This window comes from Oenanthe melanoleuca, chromosome 27 (assembly GCF_029582105.1).
Source record: "Oenanthe melanoleuca isolate GR-GAL-2019-014 chromosome 27, OMel1.0, whole genome shotgun sequence".
In the NCBI taxonomy this organism is placed as follows: Eukaryota; Metazoa; Chordata; class Aves; order Passeriformes; family Muscicapidae; genus Oenanthe; species Oenanthe melanoleuca.
The window spans coordinates 1,912,299-1,936,534 of record NC_079360.1 but is presented as its reverse complement, the minus strand read 5'-3'; the positions used below and the strand labels follow the sequence as shown (position 1 = coordinate 1,936,534).

Sequence of the window (24,236 nt, the reverse complement as noted above, 5' to 3'; positions counted from 1 at the left end):
CAGAAACTGTGCTCCAAGATAGAGCTTGTCTGAGCTAATTGAGACTTTTCTGATATTTATTTGGAGATATAATTCTAAATAGATAAGAATTTATCTCCTTGACCTCCAGAGCAGGTGTCTTCACATGAGCTATTTGTCACAGAACATCAGTGGGGTGAAATAGCCAATTTCAGATCTAAATTTATCTCTTCCAAAAGTTACTGTTCCAGTCAGGCAAGCCACATTTTAAAAGAATCAAATTTTCTCCCACTGGGGTTTAAGAGAGTTTAAAGACTAAAAATAACCTAGGCAAAAATTAAAAAAAAAAAAAATTAAAAATCAGAGTAGACATACAGATTTTATTGAGAAGACTTCCACCCAAAAAGACACTGTCTACACTGTCTAGAGACAAAACAGGAAAATGTTGGACATGAGAAAACCACTTCTTGGAATTCCTGTGTCAACTCCAAAGGCTCAGTGGGGTTAGAAGGAGGCTGATTTACTTGAGGTTTGTGTGACAGATGCAGCTGATTAGAGCAACCAGTCCAACTCCTCTCCTGCTCACAAAAACCCTCTCCCTGCCACCTCTGTCCCTAGAGTACTTTGGACAAAGGTGTGAAGTTCAGCAATCAGACAGAGCTGCTGACCCAGACTCTGGTGACAAGTGGTGGGTTCACATCTCATCATTTACTGGGGCAAGTCATTCTCACAAGGAAATCCATGTGGATCACACAATTGGTTCCCACCATTCAGCCAGAGCTGAATGACATCCTGTTCACACTGGCTTTACCAAAACCTTCTATCCTCTCTCTCAAATAATCCTTATAGCCAAACTGGGGAGATACAAACTGGAGAAGTGGAGTTTAAGGTGGGTGAAAATTCCACTAGATGTCTGGGCTCAGAGGATTCTCACTAGAGCTAAATACTGAATCTCCCACCTTGATCGACTAAATTTGCATCATCAGAATGTCTTGATTCTACCAGAAACAAAGGGCAAAGGTTGAGACAAAAGATTACAGAAAGAAATGACACTGTCTTGAGAGCAGATTAAAATCCTCCTGTTTACCATCTCCTGTGCCAGTAAAAACAAGCAAGCCAACAAAACTGGAAAAGTTCCCTAATTAACCATATGGGACTGTGGTTAACTGCCTTCCAGTTCTTAATGAGTGGTGAGAAAAATTCCACACTTCATTAGGGGCAGGGCCATGTGATGCCCTTAGGGGGATCACACATTTTAAAACCATTGCAGGCAACCCAGGCACCAGGAGCTTTGAGTCTGATGCTATTTTACAAATTCTATTCCTCTGGGAACTCTAGATGGACCCGACTGTGCCAAGGGGAACCATTTCTGTATAATATATCCTCAGGAGTGCAGTGAATAGCACAGATTCAATACCAGTATAACACCCAAGGCAAGGATTAATAAAGAGGTAGGTAAAGGATGCTGTTGATTTCTTATGAGATTTAAAGATTATTTGCATGACTTTGTCAAGTATTTCCTATCCTTGCTCAGTACCTCTCATTCATCACCGAAATTTCTCTGGCAATCAAAACCAAATCTCTACTTGCAACACAGAGCTGCAATCAGGTGTTCACCCACAGTTCTTTTCTACTCAGTCTTTTCCAACTTGGACCCTTACTTCATCCCAGAGCTCTGTAGTCACTCTACAAACACTTTGGACATTATCCCTGGAGCCCACATCAAAGAGCAGTAAATGGTATTGCTCCAAAGGCAGGGCAAGCTCAGCAGCCTTCTTCCACAACAGGAAACCTCTCGAGACATCAGGTCAGGTTAGGAGACTGGTGCTTAAGATTCCTGAGAGAAGGAGTTCCTGAAGATATCACAGGTATTTTCTCCTTCAAGGAGGAAAAATTATTTGAGCACAGGTCCCTTTGGCAAATTCCCCAATGTGTCTCTTTGTCCTCACCAGTTTGCAGGTGACAGTATCTGTTCTGAAGTCCACAGGGGAGCAGAAGCCTTTTTTTTATTGCCAAAACTCAGCAGCTCCCAGCCTTCCTTCCCCTGTCAGCCATCCCCTGACCTGGCCATGGTCCCCATCTGCCCTGCCTTCCTTGCCCTGTGCAGCTGAAGCTCTGGACTCTGTGTGACAGGCACCCAGCAAACAGCACTGGAAGCAGATCCACTCAGGGTTTCCATGCACAAGCTGAGCAGGATTTCTTGGCATTTCTCCCTTGATATAAAGCCAATGTTCTTTTAAGCTTTTTAACATGGAGGATGCAAGAGGGAACTCAGCCTGCAGGGCCAGGCTGTGCTGAGGAGCAGCAGCTTTGGGGATGGCCATCACATCCTGTTGTGATAAGTGACAGAGATGTACAGACTCATTTGTGCTCATCTGCACAGCACTGCAAGCAAATTTGTCCATGTCATGCATTCAAAGGAGTTTATCATACACCTAAGTGCATCCATCAAGCAAAAATGCCCTGATGTGGCCAGTGTGACCACTGATGTGACCAGTGTGGGCTCAATGGGCACAGCCCTGGCTGGGCTGGAGCACACCAAAGCACCTCAAGGCTCAAAACATGGATTGGCTGAGGATCCCCAGCCATGGCCTAAAGAGTGGAGGAAACCAAGCAGCCTGGGAAATCTCTTCCAAGACTGGTGAACAAAGGACATATATTGAAGTTCAGGAGTGCAGTTCAGCTGCCTGGAAGAGAAAGACCAGTAGCAATCAGAAGGTGCTAGGAGGGAGAGAGGGAGAAGGACATGGTGTACCCTCACAAAAGGGATCAATTTGGTGTCCAGACAAGGATTGCAGGGCTGAGAGGAGCTTGGCCTTTTGTCAGTGTGGTTGAAAACACCACCCCAGGACTGCCCCAGGCCACTGGTCCTGGTCTGTAGAGGACTTCTCCAGCAATTGGTGTGAGTGTTCTGCCCACAATTACATGCTCTTATCCCAGAAATTTTAGGAAATCTCATTCTAACCTCAAAACAAACATCCATGAGGGAAATATCATAGTGTAAACAAGCAAGTGAAAGGCACCAGGAACCTGAAACACAGCCTGTATCATCTGGGATAGCTTACATTTCAGGAGAGCTTTTCAAAATTCAAAATTTTTTCAGTCTGCTTGAGCAATCTCTGAGTCTGAGGCAGTGCAGAACCGGTATAAAAGCCAGTGCAGGTCCTTGGTCTCTCATCCACTTCACTCTCCTTTTTCTCCTAAAGAACTAGGTGAGTCTGCAGTTCCTTTTCCTTCTGCTACTCCTAGAGGATGAAGCCATTACTCAGTGGACAGGTGTTGTGGTTTCACCTCAGCCAGCAGCTGAGCATGACAGAGCTGCTCACTCACAGTGCCCCAGCAGGACATGGGAGAGAAATTCAGAACAGTACAGGTGAGGAAATCCATGAGCTGAGATAAAAAGAGTTTAATAGGTACAACAAAACCCAGCACACAGGAAAAGCAGACCAAAGAATTCATTAACACTTCCCAAGGCAGTGGGTGTTTAGCCAACACCAAGAAAGTAGGGCTCCAACATGTGGAACGCTGACTTGGAAAGACAAACACCTTAACTCCAAACATGCCCCTCATCCTTCTTCTTCCACATATTTATGTGCAGAGCATGGCACCATATGGCCTGGAATATCTCTTTGGTCAGTTGGGGTCTGCCATCCCAACTCCTTGTGCACCCCCAGCAGGTGGGATGGTGAGAGGAGCAGAGAAAGCCTTGACTGTGTAAACACCAGTCAACAATAACTAAGATATCCTTGTATTTTCAAAGCTGCTTCCACCACAAATCAAAATATGATGAAGATGGTATGAAATAATGGCTGGAGAATATACTGGTTTTGGCTTGGATAGAGTTAAATTTCTTTAAGGTGACTGATATGGGGCTGAGTTTTGGATTTCTTCTGAAAACTCTGCTGATAATATACCTGAGATCCTGCAGCACAGGAAGCTGAACTTCACGTGGTGTTTAGCAATGTGGTGAATGGGCTCCTCTCCTTGAAGACAGCTGCTGCCTGATATGACAACAGCCTGTGCACTCCTCTACTGGCATCAGATCATAGTGTAAAAGGGAGATCTCTGATAGGTGTGAGTTGTCTGGAAATGGTCTGGTTCTGTCCCGCCATGGCTTGGCCTTTTTTCCGGGTCATGGTGTCTGGAAAAATGTGAGAAACACTGTAAGTGGAAGGAAAGGCTCCAGGAAGCAAGCCGAGATGTCTGATGCAAGTTCTTATGGCAGAATTTTCCCTTTTCCTTGTTTATCAGCAAGAACTCAAGGGCTAGGGACAGCAAAATGGTGAGGACAAGAGCTCTCAGTTCTCAGCTCAGTGTGGTTCCACAGTGCAGTAACCTCACATAAGGTGGTCCTACAGGACATGTAGCCCCACTCCCAGATTCCTGCTCTCCTGTTCCACAAAACTCCCAGAAACTCTGTTGTGTCACCCTGGTTCTGGGATCTATGGAGCAGCTAAGAATTCCTCCAATTTCTTGTTATCCGTGGTCCAAATAACCAAACCAACCAAAGCCAGAATGAAGAAAAGAGGGGTCTTTGGCAGTTTTGACTCACAAGAAGAAATCAGTAGCCACAGCTGTATGTACCAGGCAGAAAAGAGAGTAGAGCTGCCTGTTAGTGATAATGGGCACAGCTGCATCTTCAAAATACAGAATCCATGTTTAGAGGGCAGAAAATTCAAATAGCAGTAGAGAAATTCCTGAGAGACACAAGTGAGAAACCATGGCCTGAATGAATTAGAGGGTGAGGCAGAGATGAATGGAGGCAGAGAGGGAGCAAGGAAGGGAAGAATGGGGAAAGAAAAGCAGCAGTTAGTGTGACACGACAGAAGCCCCACGGCCATGTCCTGGGCAGTGCTTGCTGCTGCTCTTACAGCTCTGCCAGAAGGACCCAGAAACAACCAGACTGAGTCAGGCCACAGGGATTCCATGATATTCAGGGATACCTGGGATAGCAATCAGGTGCCAACCCTCGGAGCAGAGCACTAGGGACAGGTGGGCACCTCTCAGGAGCTGGAAAACTCCTACCCCAGTAGAGAATCCCTCTCTCCCTTCAGCCTCAGGGCCAGTCTTGGATTAGTTCCCTGATGCATCTTTCTGCCCTCACTGAAGCAAGGTGAGAGCACCTCTTAAGAAGGAGCAGTCCTGCATGTGAGCTGTCCCTGTCCTCACACACAGGAATCCTTGGATTGGAGACTGGAAGGAGCTTGGCTTTGTGTGCCCTGTCAGCTTGCCCCACGGGAGTGTGCCAGGCCAATGACCCCAGCCTGCAAGGGAACCCTGCAGGACTTCAGATGCAGTTTATGGTAGCACTGACATACTCCTGCAATGGAAACTCTCATCAGCCCTGAGAGAAAATATCCATGGGGGAATGAACATAAACACAGGAATCAAAAGTTAACAATGCAGGAATATGAAACACAGACCATATCATTGGCTGGAATATTTTGCAACTCATTTCAAGAAATTATTGCTTCCATAAGAGAAAATCTCAAGGCCTGGAACAGTGCAGGACAGTATAATTATTAACTCTCCCATCTATTTGTTGGAGGTTAGGATTTTTCTTTTTTTTTCTTTTTTTTCTTTTTTTTTTCTGAGAGAATTTTCTCCTATTACCTTATAGATTATTACCTTAAAGATAATAACAACCAGTATTTAAGAGACAAAAGAAGTAACCAAGGTGGGGGGAAGGATATACTTAAGGGACTTTCTCTCGGCAGAGATACCACGAGATTTTGGCTGGGGGCTGAGGAGTGGGCTGGGCTCCTGTTTGTCTTGCTTTCAGGATTGGAGGGGAACAGTCGAGTTGCTGCTCCTGAGGGAAGAATTCACCAGCATGGAGCTCAGCCTGGCACTGCTGCTTTTTTACTGTGGGTGAGCCTCTGCTCATTAGAGCAGCCAGTGAACTGGAACCTTAGTAACACTCGATCTGACTGGAAAGAACATTCACCATCTACTCAGGTGCCTCAGGGGAAAATCCTGGGATCCCGATCCCCTCCCCCTTCCCGAGGGTGCATCCCCCAGAGCACGAGGCAGCTGCTACAGAGAAACCCTGCTGCTGCTGCTGCCCAGCCCTCTGCTTTCTGCCACTGCCTTGGGCTTTTTCACTACACTCTCACCCAACATCCCATGCCAGCCTGACACCCACAGCTCCTGCTAAGGCTGTGGAGTTTTCTGTTACATTTTTTTCACCACCCCAGGGTATGCCTGCCTCTGCCATTCCAGCCACCACTCCTGCTACAGCTCATTTCACCATCAGAAGGGGCACCAGGACTGGCTGCTCCTGCGGGTTTGTAAAGGGAGCTCGTTCTCCACCCCTTGGGTCTGTAAAGGGAGCCCCTTCTCCATCCCTTGGGTCTGTAAAGGGAGCCCCTTCTCCATCCCTTGGGTCTGTAAAGAGAGCCCCTTCTCCATCCCTTCCCCCCCCCGAGCCCCCATTAACAGTGTGAAAAGGCGGCCGAGCTCGCGCCACAGCGCCCCCTGCTGGGCAATCATCGCACCCGCCCTGCCCGGCCGGGAGCCAGCAGCGCCCCTGCTGGCTGTGCCCGGAACTGCACCAAGGGGAAAGTGCCTGCAGCCCAGAGCAGCTGGGACTGGGGTCTGCTGCTGTTTGGTGCTGCTTCCGTGCTGTTGTTTGTTTGCCTTGTTATACACACACATACTGGTAAAGAACTGGTATTCCTTTTCCCATGTCTTTGCCTGAAAGCTCCTAATTTCAAAGTTATAATAATTCGGAGGGAAGAGAGTCATATTCTTCATTCCAAGGGAGGCTCCTGCCTTCCTTGGCAGACATCTGTCCTTTAAACCAGGACACTCTTCACTCCTCCTTGCTTCATCCTGCAACAGGTGAGATGGGACCCCTGTTCTGCCAGGATGTGGACTTGTATGAATGAATCCTGTGCTCCAGGTCCTCGGCTTGACCAAATGTTCATGGTTATGGCTGTTACATGCAGAGTGCTTGCAACCTAAAGCCAAGGATTATATTTGCTATCCTACATAGCACCTAACTTACATAAATGGGCCTAATATAAGAGCCCTGTGTGCCATCCCACTGCTGGACATGACTGTGTGCTCTGATAGAGAAGCTGGCCTGGTTTGATTTCTTTGGAATCCTTGCAATATGGCTCTTGCAGTTTAGCCAATTGCATCAAAGTGCAAGGTTTATCTTTATTTGTTACAGGGGACCCTACCTCATATATGAATTCAGTTTTTACAAGTTGGCAGATGTTAGGGTGAGGTGGGGAGTTTGGCTTTACTGCATCAAACTCCTCTGACAATGAATAAAGGATGGGGAGATCATATTGAATGAAGTTTGCCTCCCTCTCTACCTCATTAGCAAGGCTAGAAAACTCATTATTCTTCAGCTCCCCACTGAGGCAGGGAGTTTGCAAATTTAATTCTCTTTCTCTTTGGAAGAAGTCATACAACTGGTTCCTCAAGTTTTCAGCCAATGTCTTTTTAGCATTCAATCCCTTCTTCACCTTTCTCTCCAGCTAGTTTTTTAACTTCTAATTCGCAAAGTTTTAGTTAAGTAAAACAAAGATTAAGGGCCTTATTTCATTGCTTGGCAACATACTTCTCTCACCAAAATGGCAGAGTGTTTTTCCTTTTCTATTGCTATGTCCCTGACTTTCTTAACTATACTGTGCCTCTGCAAATACTGTGTTTTTTCTGTTTCTCAAAATTTGCCATCCTGACAAATACACCAAATTGTCACTGGTGGAGAGGGAGCTTCAGGCAGAGTTTATTAGAGAAGTCCTGTTGAGTCGTGAGGTGCAGAGAGGACACCGTGACTTTCTAAGTTCCTCCTCAGAGAGGAGCCTGGGTAAGACTGCATCCAATCTTATCCCTAGACTGTCAGTGGTTTAAGTAACTTTGTTCCACAGGAATAATTATGGAAAATTTTAGATACATATATATATGTGTACATGTACATACATGTAAAATTATTTATTATGACAAATTATTAGACAAAATATCTTAATCAGAATTATTTACTGCACAGTATAAAACCTAAAACTATTAGTAGTGTATAGAATATGATAGGATAGTGCACCATATCAAAGTAGTTATATTAAAGCAATTATACTAAAGCTAGCAAAAATAAACAACCATTAAAATAGATATTGGTGCAACTCAGCAGACCAACGCTCATGGGCAGATCTCTTTTACTTGACGTATTTTTGAAGGGGCATTTCCACTCCAAGACCAGAAAGTTCATGCACACATCCAAGCAGGAAAATGTTAGAATAACCTATTGTATAAACTTGGACTGAACTTCTATAGCATTGAGTGATTGGCTCTCAGTTATGTGTCTGTGGTTTCAGCAATGTAAGGATGTTGATTAGGGTTTTTGATTAGGGTTCGGTGAGCCAAATGAAGGGCCCCACTCAGTCCACTACTGACAGCCCAGCAAACAGGGTATTCTTTAAGTTGCTTGACCACTTTGCAGGGCAGAGCATCCTACTACAGTGTTTCACCCTTCCATCACTTCAGGAAGAACCAGATGTGCTTGCCACATCTTCCCAGAGCAACACCTTTCTCTCTGGCAGCTAGGGACAGTGTGGGGAGAGAGAAGGACCACACAGAGGCACAGGCTGAGATGCAGCAAAACTTTAATGAGTTGGAAGAAGGAAATGAGGTCCTCTGAGTGGGCATCATGGTGCAGGGAGCACAAGGGGGATGTAGGAGACTCTGTCCCTTGGCCAGAGTGTAGTTCACATCTTGGATGGGGCTTAGCAAGTGATCACAGGACAGGAGAGGACAAAACAACAGAGAAGAGACAATAAAGAATTGCAGGAGTAACAGGCAAGTTAGACAAGGGCCATGGTTTCAGACAGCCCAGGCACCACTCCTCCACTGCAGGTAGAGTCATGGATGTTCAGTGCCTCTGAAAGCAATGGTCAGGATCTCCATGCTCAGTCCATTTCCATCTTCTGGGTTCCAGTGCCCATCAGTGAGGCTGTCACCAGCAGCTTTAGCAGACCCTGTTGCAGTAGCGGTTGGTGATGCAGGACAGGTCAAAGCCCCCAGAATTGATGGGCACTCCATCACAGCTGAGGATGCTGCCAACAGCAGCAGAGGTGGAGGATCCTACCACGGTGTTCTGTGGGAAGGAACGGAGGATGGGGCCAGGCAGGGTCACCACCACAGGAGAGGGTTCAATGATGATGGTGGAGCTCTGGCACTGCCTGACACAGGGCTCATTGCAGCTGTTGGCCAGCGGGGTGGGGCCGCAGGGCTGGCAGCAAGGGTTGCAGGGCTGGTAGCAGGGAGGGCAGGGCTGGTGGCAGGGGGGGCAGGGCTGGTAGCAGGGGGGGGGCAAGGCTGGCAGCTGGACATGGCTCAGGGTCTCAGGTGCACCTGGGAGAGAAGAAAGAGACAAAATGGGGATTGTTGAGGAACCACTGCTCCACACACCACAAGGGAGCCAAGACACAGCCTTGCAGTCAGTGCAGGGAGCACCACACAGCTCTTTGCCTTTGATCCCCACCACTGAGCAAGGACAGACAGGCCCACAAAAGCTCTTTCTTAGCCAAGAGAACAAAATTTCCCCCAGCCCCTCAGTCCACACCAAACCCTCTGTCCCCCTCCCCTCCCCAAACAGGCAGCCTCAAGCCCAGTATAGGACAGAACTTCCAACTCACTTGCTTCCAAAGGTGAAGAAGGACAGTGAAGTAGATGAGAGAGTGAAAAGCTGAGATGCCTTTTATACTGGCTCTGCACTGCCCCAGGTCCAGAGGAAGTCACTCTGGAAACAGTAATTTTCTGAGAAGCTCATTTCAAGTGCAAAACACTCCAATTAATGAGATGGGCTGTGTTTTGTTTTCCTGTATGGCCGCATTTTCATTGCCTTCTTTGGCCACACATGTTTCTCCCTGAAGGCTCCTTTTTAGAGCTGGGCAGGGAAGCCCATGGACTTCTGGGACAGGAACTCATTGGTGCCAGCAGAAAATGAGTCTGGAGTGCCAGAGGCATTGCCTGCAGTCTGGGGCCCTTGGCTTGGGGCACTCCCGTGGGCTTGTTTGCAGCCCCGTGGGCAGGAAGGGCTCTGCTGCTCCAAGCCTGGAATGCCTGCTCAGATGCCAAAGGGTTACTGAATGTGTTGATATGCCACGTCCTCTTCCTCCCACCCTCAGAAATCTCTGATTCACACCTGCCATTGCCTTTGCAGGTTGGTTGTCAGCACTGCTGCTCTTGTCTCTCTCCCTCTGAATGCTGCTCTTAGGAGTCCTGGGTGCACTTGCTGGGTCTCCTCCACTCCATGGGCTCTCTCTGATAGTCCCCTACTAACACAAACAACCTCATCGTGTCCTCTGCCAGGATGCTCCAGCCTTGCCCATCCAAAAGGTTTCTCTGAGTCTCCTTTGCCACATGAGCCCACAGCTGCTCGGGGAGGCAGGGGTTTATGCTCAGTGGTACTTGCATAACATCAAAGCCTCTTCTGCTTCTCTCATTGCCTCACCAGTTAGTGGGGAACAAGACTGTAGGTGCACAAGAAGTGGGGAGGGGACACAGCTGGCACAGCTGGCCACAAGTGCCTAAAAGGATACACCATATAATGTGACATCATGCTGAACATATTAAGCTGCAGGAAGAAGCAGCATGGCAGGAACGTTTGGAGTGATGGCATTTGTCTTCCCATTTAACCACTATGCATGATGGATCCCTGCTGTCCTGGATATGGCTGAATACCTGTTTGAACATGAGGAGTGGTGAATGAATACCTGGTTTTGCTCTGCTTGCATGTGTAGCTTTTATTTTACCTTCCTCTCAGCCCATAGATTTTCTCACTTTTACTCTTCTGATTCTCCCCTCTGTCCCACATTGGTGTAGGGAGTGACTGGCTGTGTGTGCTGAGATGCCAAATGCAGTTACACCATGGCCCTTCTCCATTCCCTTACTTATCAGAACTACCCATTGCCATCACCACAAAGTGGAGGGGCTGCCATGGAAAAAGTGGGGCAAATGACTGGTTTTGACCAGAGAGTCCTGCCTTTATACAGCAGCTGAGAAGCATCTCCACAGCTCCCCTGCCTTGTGGGCAGTCCTTCAGAGTGGGGTAGACTTTCATTACTATGTGCTTCTTCAGAGGGAGAGAGACAAGAGCAGCAGTGCTGACAACCAACCTGCAAAGGCAATGGCAGGTGTGAATCAGAGATTTCTGAGGGTGGGAGGAAGAGGACGTGGCATATCAACACATTCAGTAACCCTTTGGCATCTGAACAAGCATTCCAGGCTTGGAGCAGCAGAGCCCTTCCTGCCCACGGGGCTGCAAACAAGCCCACGGGAGTGCCCCAAGCCAAGGGCCCCAGACTGCAGGCAATGCCTCTGGCACTCCAGACTCATTTTCTGCTGGCACCAATGAGTTCCTGTCCCAGAAGTCCATGGGCTTCCCTGCCCAGCTCTAAAAAGGAGCCTTCAGGGAGAAACATGTGTGGCCAAAGAAGGCAATGAAAATGCGGCCATACAGGAAAACAAAACACAGCCCATCTCATTAATTGGAGTGTTTTGCACTTGAAATGAGCTTCTCAGAAAATTACTGTTTCCAGAGTGACTTCCTCTGGACCTGGGGCAGTGCAGAGCCAGTATAAAAGGCATCTCAGCTTTTCACTCTCTCATCTACTTCACTGTCCTTCTTCACCTTTGGAAGCAAGTGAGTTGGAAGTTCTGTCCTATACTGGGCTTGAGGCTGCTTGTTTGGGGAGGGGAGGGGGACAGAAGGTTTGGTGTGGACAGAGGGGCTGTGTCGGGGCTGGGGGAAATCTTGTTCTCTTGGCTAAGGAAGAGCTTTTGTGGGCCTGTCTGTCCTTGCTCAGTGGTGGGGATCAAAGGCAAAGAGCTGTGTGGTGCTCCCTGCACTGACTGCAAGGCTGTGTCTTGGCTCCCTTCTGGTGTGTGGAGCAGTGGCTCCTCAACAATTCCTGTCTTGTGGACACTGCTGAAGGCTCATGGAAAAATCCAGCCTGGATTTTTCCCAGGTTGTTGCCTTTCTCAGCTCCAGCTTGGACCTTTCCCAGGCTGGGATTTTTCTCAGGGACAAAAGAAGAGAAGGAAGAAAGAACCACACAGATAAACACCTGGTGTTGACAACTGAGCTGTGTGAGTGTCTCATGATATTTTGCAGAAAGTATGTTTTCAAAGAGGTGTTGCCTTCTTGGCCCTATGAGTTTTTTTACTCTGTTTTGGATGATCTATCTTATATAAATGCCACGGCTTTTCAATAAATCCCTTCTTCTGCTTCCTGCATGAAGCCTGTGTTGCTGCATTATTCGCTATTCCTAATCTGACAGCAACACCATCTTTTCTCTTTCTTCTCTCCCAGGTGCACCTGAGACCCTGAGCCATGTCCAGCTGCCAGCCTTGCCACCCCTGCTACAAGCCCTGCTCCCCCTGCCACCAGCCCTACAACCCTTGCTGCCAGCCCTGCGGCCCCACCCCGCTGGCCAGCAGCTGCAATGAGCCCTGTGTCAGGCAGTGCCAGAGCTCCACCATCATCATTGAACCCTCCCCTGTGCTGGTGACCCTGCCTGGCCCCATCCTCCGTTCCTTCCCACAGAACACCGTGGTGGGATCCTCCACCTCTGCTGCTGTTGGCAGCATCCTCAGCTGTGATGGAGTGCCCATTAATTCTGGGGGCTTTGACCTGTCCTGCATCACCAACCGCTACTGCAACAGGGTCTGCTAAAGCTGCTGGTGACATCCCCACTGAAGGACCCTCCGGAACCCAGAAGATGGAAATGGACTGAGCGTGGTCATTTAGAGGCACTGAGTATCCATGGCATTTGAGAAGATCTGTGCCTGGGCTGTCTGAAACCATGGCCCTTGTCTAACTTTCATGTTTCTCCCCTGTTCTTTCTTGTCTCTGCTCTCATGCCCTTCTATGGGCTGTGATCACTTGCTAAGCCCCATCCAAGGTGTGAACTACACTCTGGCCAAGGGACAGAGTCTCCTCCATCTCCCTGGTGCTCCCTGCACCATGGTACCCACTCAGAGGACCTCGTTTCCTTCTTCCAACTCATTAAAGTTTTGCTGCATCCCAGCCTGTGCCTCTGTGTGGTCCTTCTCTCTCCCCACACTGTCCCTAGCTGCCAGAGAGAAAGGTGTTGCTCTGGGAAGATGTGGCAAGCATAGCTCAAGCCCTGGGTCTTCTTGGAGGGAGGGAAGGGCAAGACACAGGCTCCTGCCTAGAGATTGCTCTCTGTAGCTGGGGAAGCTCTTCCTGTCTCCTGCATAGCCAGGAGCCATGAGGCCCTGCCTTATTGCACCCCAAATGCAAATCCCTCCTCAGCCTTTGAGAACACCTGCAGATGATGGGGCGACCAACTAGTCTTCTCTTGAGGTGTCCATCTCCCCAACTGCACAGTGGCTCTTTGTTGGGAGGAAAGAATTAAAATGGAAGAATGGCAAGGAGAAAGAATATAAGTTGGTTTTAGAGTTCTTTTCACTCAAAGACCAAACTTGTGCCTGAGAGATGCCAATAACACTCAGTGTGGAAATTTCAATAATTTGTGTTTGCTTTGGATTGTTTTCTGCCTTCTGAAAGGAACTTAATTCTCTCAGAAAAGAGAACAGGATGTTTCTAAATACTTCAAACATTTTTCCCATAGGCTTGGGCCTCCTTGTAGCAGGGGAAGAGAGTTTAGCAGCTGAGAGATTATAAAAACACAGCCTTGTGAAAGAATGTGTCTGCATCAGGCTCTGAGTTAAGCAGTTGCACATGCCTTTTGTCCCTTATAAGTGGAATTAGCTCAGCAGTGTCTGCCTCCCCATTTTGCCACCGTGATGATGGAATACATCTGCCCTTCACACTTCAGGTGTAGATTTTGGCCGTTTTGGTTGCCTGCAAGTATTTCAGTTCACACATTTGGTGTAGTCGGCTGCTGCCAAGAGCAAGCATGCCATGGCTACGGAAAAGACAGGGGACTGGGGAGGCTGTGACAGTGACTCACCTCATTTTGGGATGGCCCAGCACTGAGCACTGGACTCCTGTGGCTGCTTTCCCAGCAACAATGGCTCTGCCATGGCTTGAAGTTGATGATGCAGCTGTGGTCACTCCACAATCAAATCGGTTGTATGAGACTAACCGTGGAGAGCTGTTGCATACAGGTTAAAACCTTATAAAACAAGAGCCTTCTTATCCTGATAAAATCATGGCTCAGGCCTGCTACTTTGGCTAAGCAGAAAAGGACTATGGGAAAGTGACTTAGCTGAAATGGAGGCAAAAAATCGAGTTATGTAATGTGCTCACATCATGATTTATGGTGGTTGGCTGAATTATATTTGTTGTACGTGAATGGAATGTACCTGATAATGGGCTAGCTGCTTAAAAAAGGCCTGTTTTTTACTATAAAGTGGCTCTTCATTGCAGCTGTCTGGGGACTCTGCGTTGCTTTGTTTCACTTTGTACAGAAAGCAGCATCTAAGTCTGCTCAGAAATTAGCAGGGAGGTTGGGATGGCCATTAGTCACTGGTCTCAGAGCTTTGACCATGAGGTTACAGCCTTACAGGACCCAGTGAGAGATCTGAGAAAGGAAAACCGTGCTTTAAACCATGCAAAGGAATTTGTGTGAGAAGTATATCCTGCTCCATAGGAGCAATGCTGTGAGCAGCAACGCACTATAGAAAAACTGCAGGGGCCATTGCTAACAAACATAGGCAAAATTGTGGGAAAATTACGGTCTTGATTTCCCAAGTTTGTGTTCTTTTTAAGGAGCCCTCATGGGATCCTGAGGTGTTATCATTTAGGTTTGCCAATTTTAATATACTCATTTTCTGTTGTGAGATAGAATTAGGAGCAAGAGCAAGGCAGGCCTAAAATTTAAAAGAGTATAAAAAAAACCTTTATTAACAACACAAAGAAAATAATAAATTCAGAATAAGATCTTCAGACCACTCCCTCTTCCCCTTTCCCACACTTTTTTAACAACAACATATAGGTACACTTCAGTCAGTTTCCTATTTAAATAATCTTTCTTATTTTACTTTAGGGAGAGGAGTTTCTTCTTGTTTGGCTTTTTTTCTAAGAGGAAAAAAAACCAAAACAAAACAAAAAACAGTTTTCTCATTACTTCACTTTTCATAAATACCAGCTGCCTGGGAATCTGCAATTGTGAAACTCCTCTCATCTTCACAGCCTTCCCAAAGCTGTGCTTGTGGGCCATGTAAAACTCATGGGGTATTACTTTTAAGGATGAGCTGTTCAAGAGTAAAAGTTATTTTCATCTCTCTTTTTCCTGTTCATACTTCATTCCCAGGAACAGAGGTCCTCTTTTTCCATTGGGGCAAAGGGGCACTTCATCGGGGCACTTCAACCCTCCCATGTCTTTTTCTATGGTTTATAGGAATTTTTGGTATAGTACAGTCCACCCCTATAGCTTACAAAAGGTTTTTTCAACCAACTTTCATGGCATCTCCTCATTTTTCCTCTCATCTCTGAACTTGGCTCCTACTTTACTGACTTTGGTGTATCCTCTCTGTTCTTTTTCCTCTCACTCAAGGGAAGATTGAAGCTCTGTAAGTCTTACCTGAGCATTGGAAGGGTTAAAATCTTACACAGAAGTTGCATGCTGGAGTGGTGCCAGGATCTCAGGACACTCAGGCCGCACTGGGGAGCTGGTTGAGGGCTGCCCCCAGTGCTCGTTTTCACCTTGCCCAGCAAGAAAAAGCGTGGAGGGGCTCTGCCAGAGCAGGGCCCAGCTGCCTCTCCCCACCAGGCCACGCTGGCAACAGGGAGGCTCCAGCCACCCCACACCTGCTCAAAGCCAGTAGCAGGGCAGGGTTCTGCCAAGCTGTGGACATGCTGTGGGAGAAAGGAGGTTAAGATCTTAGCAATGGGCCTCTCCTCCCCCTGGCCATCGGGGCCCCTGGTTGAAAAACAGGGCCCATCTGCCTCTCCCCACCAGGCTGTGTGGGCGAGTGAGAGGCTCCGGCCACCCTACAGTGCTCTGAGCCGGTAGCAGGGCAGAGCCCTACTGAGCCGTGGCCACACTGTGGGAGAAGTGGGGATTAGGATCTTAGCAATGGGCCTCTCCTCCCCCTGGCCATCGGGGCCCCTGGTTGAAAAACGGGTCCCAGCTGCTTGTCCCCCCAGGTCGTGAGGGTGGTTGGGAGGCCGCAGCCACCCCACGCCTGCTCAAAGCTGGTAGCAGGGCAGGGTTCTGTCGAGCTGTGGCCACGCTGTGGGAGAAGAGGGGTTAAGATCTTAGCAATGGGCCTCTCCTCCCCCTGGTCATCAGGGCTCTGGTTGAAAAACAGGGCCCAGCAGCCTCCCGAGCCCATCCCTGCCCAGCCCGGGCTGCATGGGAGCAGGCCCATGCCGGTCAGTGTTACTTTGTGAAAGGCCAGAAATGAAAGAGGGATTTTCCCAGGGTTTGCTTGCTTCAAAAATATGGATTCACAGAGTGAACTAACTTTTCTAATTGGTTTCTCAGGCTGTCAACAACTAAGCCAGCCTCCAATTAGTCTCATCAATTCACAGAGGAAGTTTTCATGAAAAAAGACTTCTAAGTGTGCCCTCCCCCAGGTGCCTTCAATGCATAACGAGCACATGAGGCTTGGGATGAAAATATCTGGACTAACTCCGAGACTAAGTTTGAGGCAAACTCAGCAATGAAGACATGGTAGAAGCACAACCCCTCATACAAAGGGAAGGGCAGCATGATCTGCCAGGCAGAGGGGTAAAGGTCATATGGCCCTACATCCCAGAGGAGTTACAGGAATTGTTAGAAACTTGCCTGCAGAAGAACAGCAAGAGCACACTGCCATGGATTTTATGAGCTTGGGATGGTGGCACTACATTTATTCCTTTATTAGGGGGTGAAAATGATCTCTGAACTCCTACAGCCACTGCTAATAAGGTCCAACAGGGGCATGCTCAGCTATGGAATTTCAGGGGTCCTGAGGGGTGTCAAACAGCCTTAACTTTTCCCCACTGAGTTTTTTAAACCATTATTACACATTGGAAAGACCAGTGTCAGTTAGCACAGGAGACTAGTCATGCTGGAGGAAAGAGGCACCTTTGCTCTTGTCAGATACACAACTTTGGTGCCGTTTTCTGGTAGCAGCACAGGGAAGGCCAACACACATCTGCTCTCATATCCCACAGCCATATATATTTTATATATATATATATATCGTGTCCCACAGCTGTATATCCACAGAACAGTCAGCTCAGCACATGGCTCAACACCATGGGGAAATAGAGTCTGCAGCAGCTGGAGGAATTTCCAGTCTCTAATACCAGTTAGTTCCTCTGTGCTGTCCATGTTGCCCTGTTGCAGGCACCTTCCTTGTCTTGGAAAAAGCCTAGAAAAGAGAGGTGTTCCTGTGCAGGGGGCACAAAGGTGGTGAAGGGTTGGAGGGGAAGCCAAGATGAGAGGTTTAGGTCACTTGGCCTATTCAGGCTGGAAGAGACCAAGAGGAGACTTCATCCCAGTGCACAGCTTCTTCATGAGGGGGAGTGGAGGGGCAAGGGCTGACCTTTTATTTCTGGTGATCAGTAACAGGACATGAGGGAATGGCTGGAGCTGTGTCAGGGCAGGTTTGGATATCAGGAAAAGGGTCTTCCCCTAGAGAGTGGTCAGATATTGAACAGGGTCCCCAGGGAATGGTCACAGTGCCAAGGCTGCTAGACCTCAAGGAACAGATGGATAACGCTATCAGACACAGGGTGGGATGGCTGTGGTGTCTGTGCAGGGCCAGGGTTTGGACTCAGTGATCCTTGTGGGTGTCTTCCAGCTCAGAGTACTGGGTGATTCTATAAAAGTTGAGCTCCAGGCACAGTTGCTATTTCACCTCCACAGCCACACGTCCAGTCAATGAACCTATTTCTGATAGCAGCCACTCTTCAGAGGATGGGCAAAGTAGTGAAAAGATTCTGTGGCAGAAATTTTATCTCTCCATTTCCCAAGATCACATTTCCTTGTAGACTATACTTGCCTACATTGACCTGGTCTCACTGCACTGTTCCAAGGGCTGAAAAAAAACTGTTAAAGGCTCCACCAAATCAACCAGTTAAGTGACAAAAACTTTTCTGGTCTTTGCAAAGGTTTTTATCCCACAACAAAAAAAAATGGGGGGATTGTTTCCAGGTGGAGCATTTAAGCGTAACAAAAGGGATTCTGGCATGCAGTTTCGACCCTCTAACCACAAAGAAGTGGAAATTTCATGGCATGGGAAGGATCAACAGATACGGCCCAAGTTATCCTGGTGCACTAGAGAAAGAGTGGTGCTCTGTATGAACTTTCCATCCACAGAGGTTAAAGTTTGCCATGGATGCCTGTAGCAATAAAATCCTTTTGGCATCTGGAATACCATCATGCTGCTCATTTTGCAAGATTTAGAAAGCAGAAAGTAATCCAATGTCTGACTAAGCAAACTTGATGTAAGCCTGTGTTACCAGTTGCTTCAGAGACATCCCCAAACACCTCCTCCCAGAAAAAAAGATTGAGCAACATCTCTTTCGCTGGTCATCTTGGGAGAGCATCCGCAGGAGAAACGACACAGAGGCAATGGCTCAAATGCAGCATAACTTTAATGAGTCAAGAGTGGGAAATTAGGTCATTTCGAGCAATGATCATGGTGCAGTGAGTACAAGAGACAGATAAGAGATTGTGCCCCATGGTTGTGGCTGAGAACCCTCTAGAAGTCCATCTGCCTGCCCGACAGAGGGAGCAGAGCCAGCAGGTTCTCCCGGGCTGGATGTGTAGGACTCACAGCCCAGGGGAGCACAAGGCAACAAGGACACAGGAGGGAAAGGACAGAGGGGCAGGGGGCAGAGGCAGGGATGGGCTGTGCTTCCCAAGAATCCTTTTGCAAGGACTGCTGGGGTTCCTCAGCCTCTCAGGAAGCAACAAGCTGATGCTCCATCCCTGGTGAAGTATCATTTTGTTGAATCCTTAGGTTCACACCCTGGAATCATCGCCAGCAGCTTTAGCAGGGGAAGCACCTCCTGCCACAGAGGCCACTGCCCAAGCCTGAGAGGCCAAAGCCCCCAGAGCTGATGGGCACTCCCTGAGAGCTGAGGATGCTGCCAACAGCAGCAGAGGTGGAGGATCCCACGGCGGTGTTCTGTGGGAAGGAGCTGAGGATGGGGCCAGGCAGGGTCACCACCACAGGCGAGGGCTGGATGGCCACATGGGAGTCCTGGCACTGCCTGACACAGGGCTCATTGCAGCTGTTGGCCAGCGGGGTGGGGCCACAGGGCTGGCAGGGCCGGCACGGGGTGTAGCAGGACATGGCTTGGGGCTGGAGATGCACCTGGCACAGAAGACAGGGGATAGAAAAGCATAAGAGGCAAGTGAGTAGAAGCCTGTAACCACCACAAGGGAGAGAAGACATGAGTTCACACAAAGAGCTGGAAGGATCATAAGGAGATCCACAGGCTTCTCCTTCTCCAAAGCCCAAAAGAGAGCTGCAAAACACAACCAAGCCGTGGGAGATCTCTTCCAAGCCCATGCCACAGAGACATCAAACTGAACTCCAAACTCTATGTCTTTTTGCACCCTTCCCTCTCCCATAGAAAGCAATCCCAGAATCAGGTACAGAATAAAGAGAGTTTTGTGCTGAAAAATCCCATTGAAGGATAATGATGAGAATGAATAAAAGAAGAAGTAAGAGCTTCAGACTTACCTTGTTCCCAAGGAGATTATGTGGAGGAGAGGAGTGGATGAGAGAGTGAGGAGATGGAGGAGCTTTTATACTGCTCCAACACACCCCCAGGCCCACAGTCACTGCATGAGGGCAGTAATTTTCCAACAGACTCATCTCCAAAGCAAAATATCCCACCTAATGCCCCAGGTGGTGTTTTGTTTTCCATCACCACTGCCAGTACATTTCCTCATTTCTGACATGCCCATTATGCTATGTAGGCTCCTTTCAAGTTCCAGGATGACAGATGCAATGATTCCCAAGATAGATCATGTCACAATCACCAGAAGATGTACCCCCGAGTGCAGGAGAGGGTCTATCCAGATGTAGGACATAGAACTGGGAAATCTGGCCATGTTGCTTTCAAACCCCGTTACAGAAAGATTTGACTCTCTCCCTGCCAATGCAGGAGTCTGTCCTGGGTACACAAAGGCTCCTGTGCCTAATGACATGACTTATCCTTCTCCCTCAATTCTTTACTTGGAAGAGTCATCCCTTCTCATGGCACTCTCTGGGGCTCTCATATCACTGCTTAAAGTCACCATGAGGAAAGAAAATGCCATCCTTTCTAAGTACCATGATTACAGTTCTGGTGCTACATGAGGGATGTATGGGCCTTGGCACAGCACCTTGTTTGTCCCATTCTCCTCACAGTGCCATGAACTTTTGCTGCATGCCTTAAACCCTGACCAGCAGGAGAGACTTTTCCAAAACATGTTGACTGTCCTGTGAGCCCCTGAAGCTGTGGGAGTGCTGGCAAGAAGGTTCTGCTGACAGCAGTGGCTGTTGTGGCTGCCTGAAGCTGTATACTCGGTTACAGCCCAGTGCTTGCACCAGCTTTCCTGGGTTATGGATGGAGCTGCCCTTGCTGGAGGGCAATTGTGTCCCTGCAAGGGACATGGGTCTACAGACAGCACACCCTCCTGGCTTGACCTCACACCAAAAGGCTGACACACAGCCAACCCAAAATTAGAGTGTGACTTGCCAGGTAGGGAGAGTCTCTCCCTGGAGATTTGCTTACTGAAGGCATTCCCTTCCCTCCTGGGACACGTCCCAGCTGCCTCCATGTCTGCAGGGCAGGGAAGTGCAGCACTCCTTGACGTCATTTGAGAGCTTGGTTTTGTACCCAAGGCCCTCTTGAGCACATCCCTCCCTCAGTGTTCTCAGATGCGTGGCACTGGAGGGGTTATCACTGATAATCCTCATTTACTAGGGAGTTGGACAGGTTCCTGCTTCCCCAAGGGTGCTGGGTTGCTCTCCAAATGAGTCTTTTTGGGCATGGGAAACAAGGTATGCTGAAGCACAAATGCAAAGAGAATACTCAATGCACAGGGCCATTGATGAGTTCCAACCAGTGGGGAGATGTTTTCTGTAACCCCTTCTGTCCCTCCACAGAGCATTCAGGAGAGCTCCTCAACACAGCATGGTCTCTTTGGCCAGGAGGATGAGGCTTGTGCATCCACTCCACCCTCCAAACTCTCCCCAAGGCACATCTTCTCTCACAAGAGAAAAGAGAGCTGAGGGCTCTAAGACTGTAGCATAGTTCAGGGTCCAGCCCATACTGCTGGAAGAAGTTTTTCATTTCCAAGTGCAGATCTTGCCATTTGTCTTTCTTGAATGCCAAAGGGCTCCTGTGGCCAAGTTCTCCAGATAACTTGCTTTATAGAAGCCATGACACAGGATGCATTAGCAGGCTTTCACTGGTTGACTCTTGTCTTTTTTCTGACACCCATTCACTGTTGGGAAATGCTCCCCCACCTTCTCAGAACTCTTTTAGGGGATGCAGCAGCCTGAGAGACCTTGCAGGTGAAGACTGAGAGAGGCATTGTCTCCTCTATCTCCACACTTCTGAGATTACCTTCTATCATCTGAAAGACACTCCCTTCCTAAGCAGCCCAGGATATTGTCAGATGCCATTTCCACAAGGGCCCAGGGCTGTCTCATGATGCCCTCCAGAAACCCTGTCCTTTGCTGCAAAGCTTTTTGGCAGCAAATCAGCTCCAGCCTGTAGTGGGGAGCAGATTTTTCTCCCCCCAGTGCATGACCTTGGATAAAGGAATTAAACAGTGCTGGCCCCAGTCTGGGCCCTGCAGTGCACCAGGTGTGAGTGTCTGCCAGTTGGACTTGGTGCCCCTCATCTCAACTCTTGGAGAACAACAATTTTCAAAGATTTCAGTCCTCTGTACTACTCTCTTCCCCAGCTGGTATTTTGTCAGTTTGTCTCTAAGGATTGTTACAGGCAACAGCACCAAAGGCCTAAGTTAGATGAGTTGGAACATTTATTGAACTTCCCTCACCCAGCAGAGCTAGGCACAAAATCACACAATGTAAAGAGATTTGTCAAGCCTCCAGAAATCCATGCTGACCCCTCACAGACTTTCTCTTATCCTGAGAAACTGCTTCTGGGTTGATTTGCTCCATTAGTTTTGTAGGGATTGAGGTGAGGCTGACTGACATGGCTCCTTCTTCACAACCTTATTGAAGACAAGAAGTCCACTGGCTTTCTTGCAGTCCTGACATGTATTCTGTGAGTGCTGAGTCTTTCAAAGGGAGTTGAGGGCAACCAGACACCAAAGATCCCAAGTCACACACACTCATCTCCGTCCATATGTTAGTATGTTCCCACACCTGAGCCTGCCCTAGTGCAGGTAAGCCTTTCCTGCTGATGCCTTTCCAAGGAGCCCAATCTCTTGACAGCAATTCCTGCTGGTAAAAACGAAGGCCAAGAATCCCTTGAGTATCTCCACCTGTAACCCTCATCCTCAGTGAAGCTGCTCCAGTTAGTCTTTGGAATTCTCATCTACCTGGAAGAATTTCTCGTGTCTGTCACATATTTTGCCCAGTTCAAACCCAGGCAGGCTTTAGTTGTCCCTAGTCCTTCATACTGAGACAAACTGTCAAACATTTTCCCCAGAGAAAAACTCAGTAATAGGAAGAGAGCTGAAATTTCCTGCTGCAAGGGGACCTGCATACAATTGCAATTCACTTCTCCAAGCCAAAATCCCCTGCGTTCATGGGGATCAATGAACTTCCACAAACATCAACACTTCCAACACATCTTCTGCCTTCAGTGACACAGCATCACTCAAGATATCCTTGGGTGCCTCATCTCAGCACATGAAAGCAGAGCAGGAATGTTGAAAATGAGGAAATTAAATGGCAGCACAGGTTGACAGAAACCAAAACACAACCTGCGCCACTAGGCAGAATATTTTGTTTTTGAGGTGAGTCTATTGGAAAATTACTGCTGTCGTGCAATGTCTGTGGGCCTGGGGCAGTGCAAGAGCAGTATAAAAGCAGGTCCTTCTTCTCACTCTCTCATCCACTCCTCTTGCCTCCATCTCCTTCAGTACAAGGTGAGTCTGAAGCTTTTTATCCTCTTTCTCGTCTTATTCCTCCAAAGGAGCTACGCTCATACCTGTCCTAGTCCTACATGGGGTCCTGGGACTGCTGTCACGGGAGAGGGAAGGGGAGGAAGTTCTGTCACCACCAAAGGCCGACACTTGGTTAAGTGAGCCATGAGCTATGGACCAGGAAGGAACCTCTTTGGGCTTGGTTGCTGTCCAGAGAGTTCTTTTGGGCAGAAAGGAAGGTGATACCTGTGGATCTCACTGCAAAGTCCTCAGCTCTTTTCTCCAACTTGTGATTTATCTCACTTTTAGTGGGGTGAAAGACAGCTCTTCATCCACAGTTTCTGTTTTGCTTCCCCCTTCCCTCTCTGCCAGGTGCCTCTCCAGCCCCAAGCCATGTCCTGCTACACCCCGTGCCGGCCCTGCCAGCCCTGCGGCCCCACCCCGCTGGCCAACAGCTGCAATGAGCCCTGTGTCAGGCAGTGCCAGGACTCCCATGTGGCCATCCAGCCCTCGCCTGTCGTGGTGACCCTGCCTGGCCCCATCCTCAGCTCCTTCCCACAGAACACCGCCGTGGGATCCTCCACCTCTGCTGCTGTTGGCAGCATCCTCAGCTCTCAGGGAGTGCCCATCAGCTCTGGGGGCTTTGGCCTCTCAGGCTTGGGCAGTGGCCTCTGTGGCACCAGGTCCTTCCCCTGCTAAAGCTGCTGGCCATGGCCCTGGGCAAGGAAGCCAGGGACTGCCAGGATGGAAGCGCCCTGGGGACGCAGCATCGGCTCTTTGCTTCCCCAGGGGCTGAGCAACCCCAGCAGCTCCTGCAGCAGGATGGGGCCAGCCTGGGCTCCTGGCAAGCACAGCCCATCCCTGCCTCTGCCCTCTGCCCTCTGCCCCTCTGTCCTTTCCCTCCTGTGTCCCTGCTGCCTTGTGCTCCCCTGGGCTGTGAACCCCACACAGCCATCCTGGGGACAACCTGCTGGCCCTGCTCCCTCTGCATCGGATGGACAGATGGACAACTCCTGAGATCTCCACCACAGTTATTTGGTGCAGACTCCTATCTGCCTCTGGTGCTCCTTTGACTCAGATTTACCTAGCTTTCATCTTTTGACTCATTAAAGTTATGCTGCATTTTAGCCCTTGTCTTTTTGTCATCATTTCCCCTGTATATGCCCTCACAAAATGACCAGGGGGGTTATTGGATCTGCTTGTATGGGGACCATTATCACAGGATTGCTTTGACTATGCTTAAAGCATGATCCTCTGTTTTTCAAACTTCTCTTCCTA

At 48.7% G+C, this 24,236-nt stretch overlaps 3 protein-coding genes across 3 annotated transcripts; 2 read left to right on the top strand and 1 right to left on the bottom strand.

Annotated features, from left to right (window-relative positions):
- Positions 1-12,301: 12,301 nt before the first annotated feature.
- Positions 12,302-12,643, top strand: ODF1 (outer dense fiber of sperm tails 1). Its single transcript, XM_056511754.1, has one exon. The coding sequence runs from the start codon at positions 12,302-12,304 to the stop codon at positions 12,641-12,643; it is 342 nt and encodes a 113-aa protein (XP_056367729.1).
- Positions 12,644-18,888: 6,245 nt separating this feature from the next.
- On the bottom strand, positions 18,889-23,353 carry LOC130263859 (feather keratin 1-like). Its single transcript, XM_056511727.1, has 3 exons — positions 23,329-23,353; positions 19,588-19,628; positions 18,889-19,215 (listed from the first exon to the last, which is right to left on the bottom strand). The coding sequence occupies exons 1-3, from the start codon at positions 23,351-23,353 to the stop codon at positions 18,889-18,891; spliced, it is 393 nt and encodes a 130-aa protein (XP_056367702.1).
- LOC130263857 (feather keratin 1-like) lies at positions 22,863-23,904 on the top strand. The gene is made up of 2 exons (XM_056511725.1): positions 22,863-22,961; positions 23,331-23,904. Exons 1-2 carry the CDS (start codon positions 22,863-22,865, stop codon positions 23,655-23,657), a joined length of 426 nt encoding a protein of 141 aa, XP_056367700.1. The 3' UTR covers positions 23,658-23,904.
- The last annotated feature ends 332 nt before the right edge of the window (positions 23,905-24,236 follow it).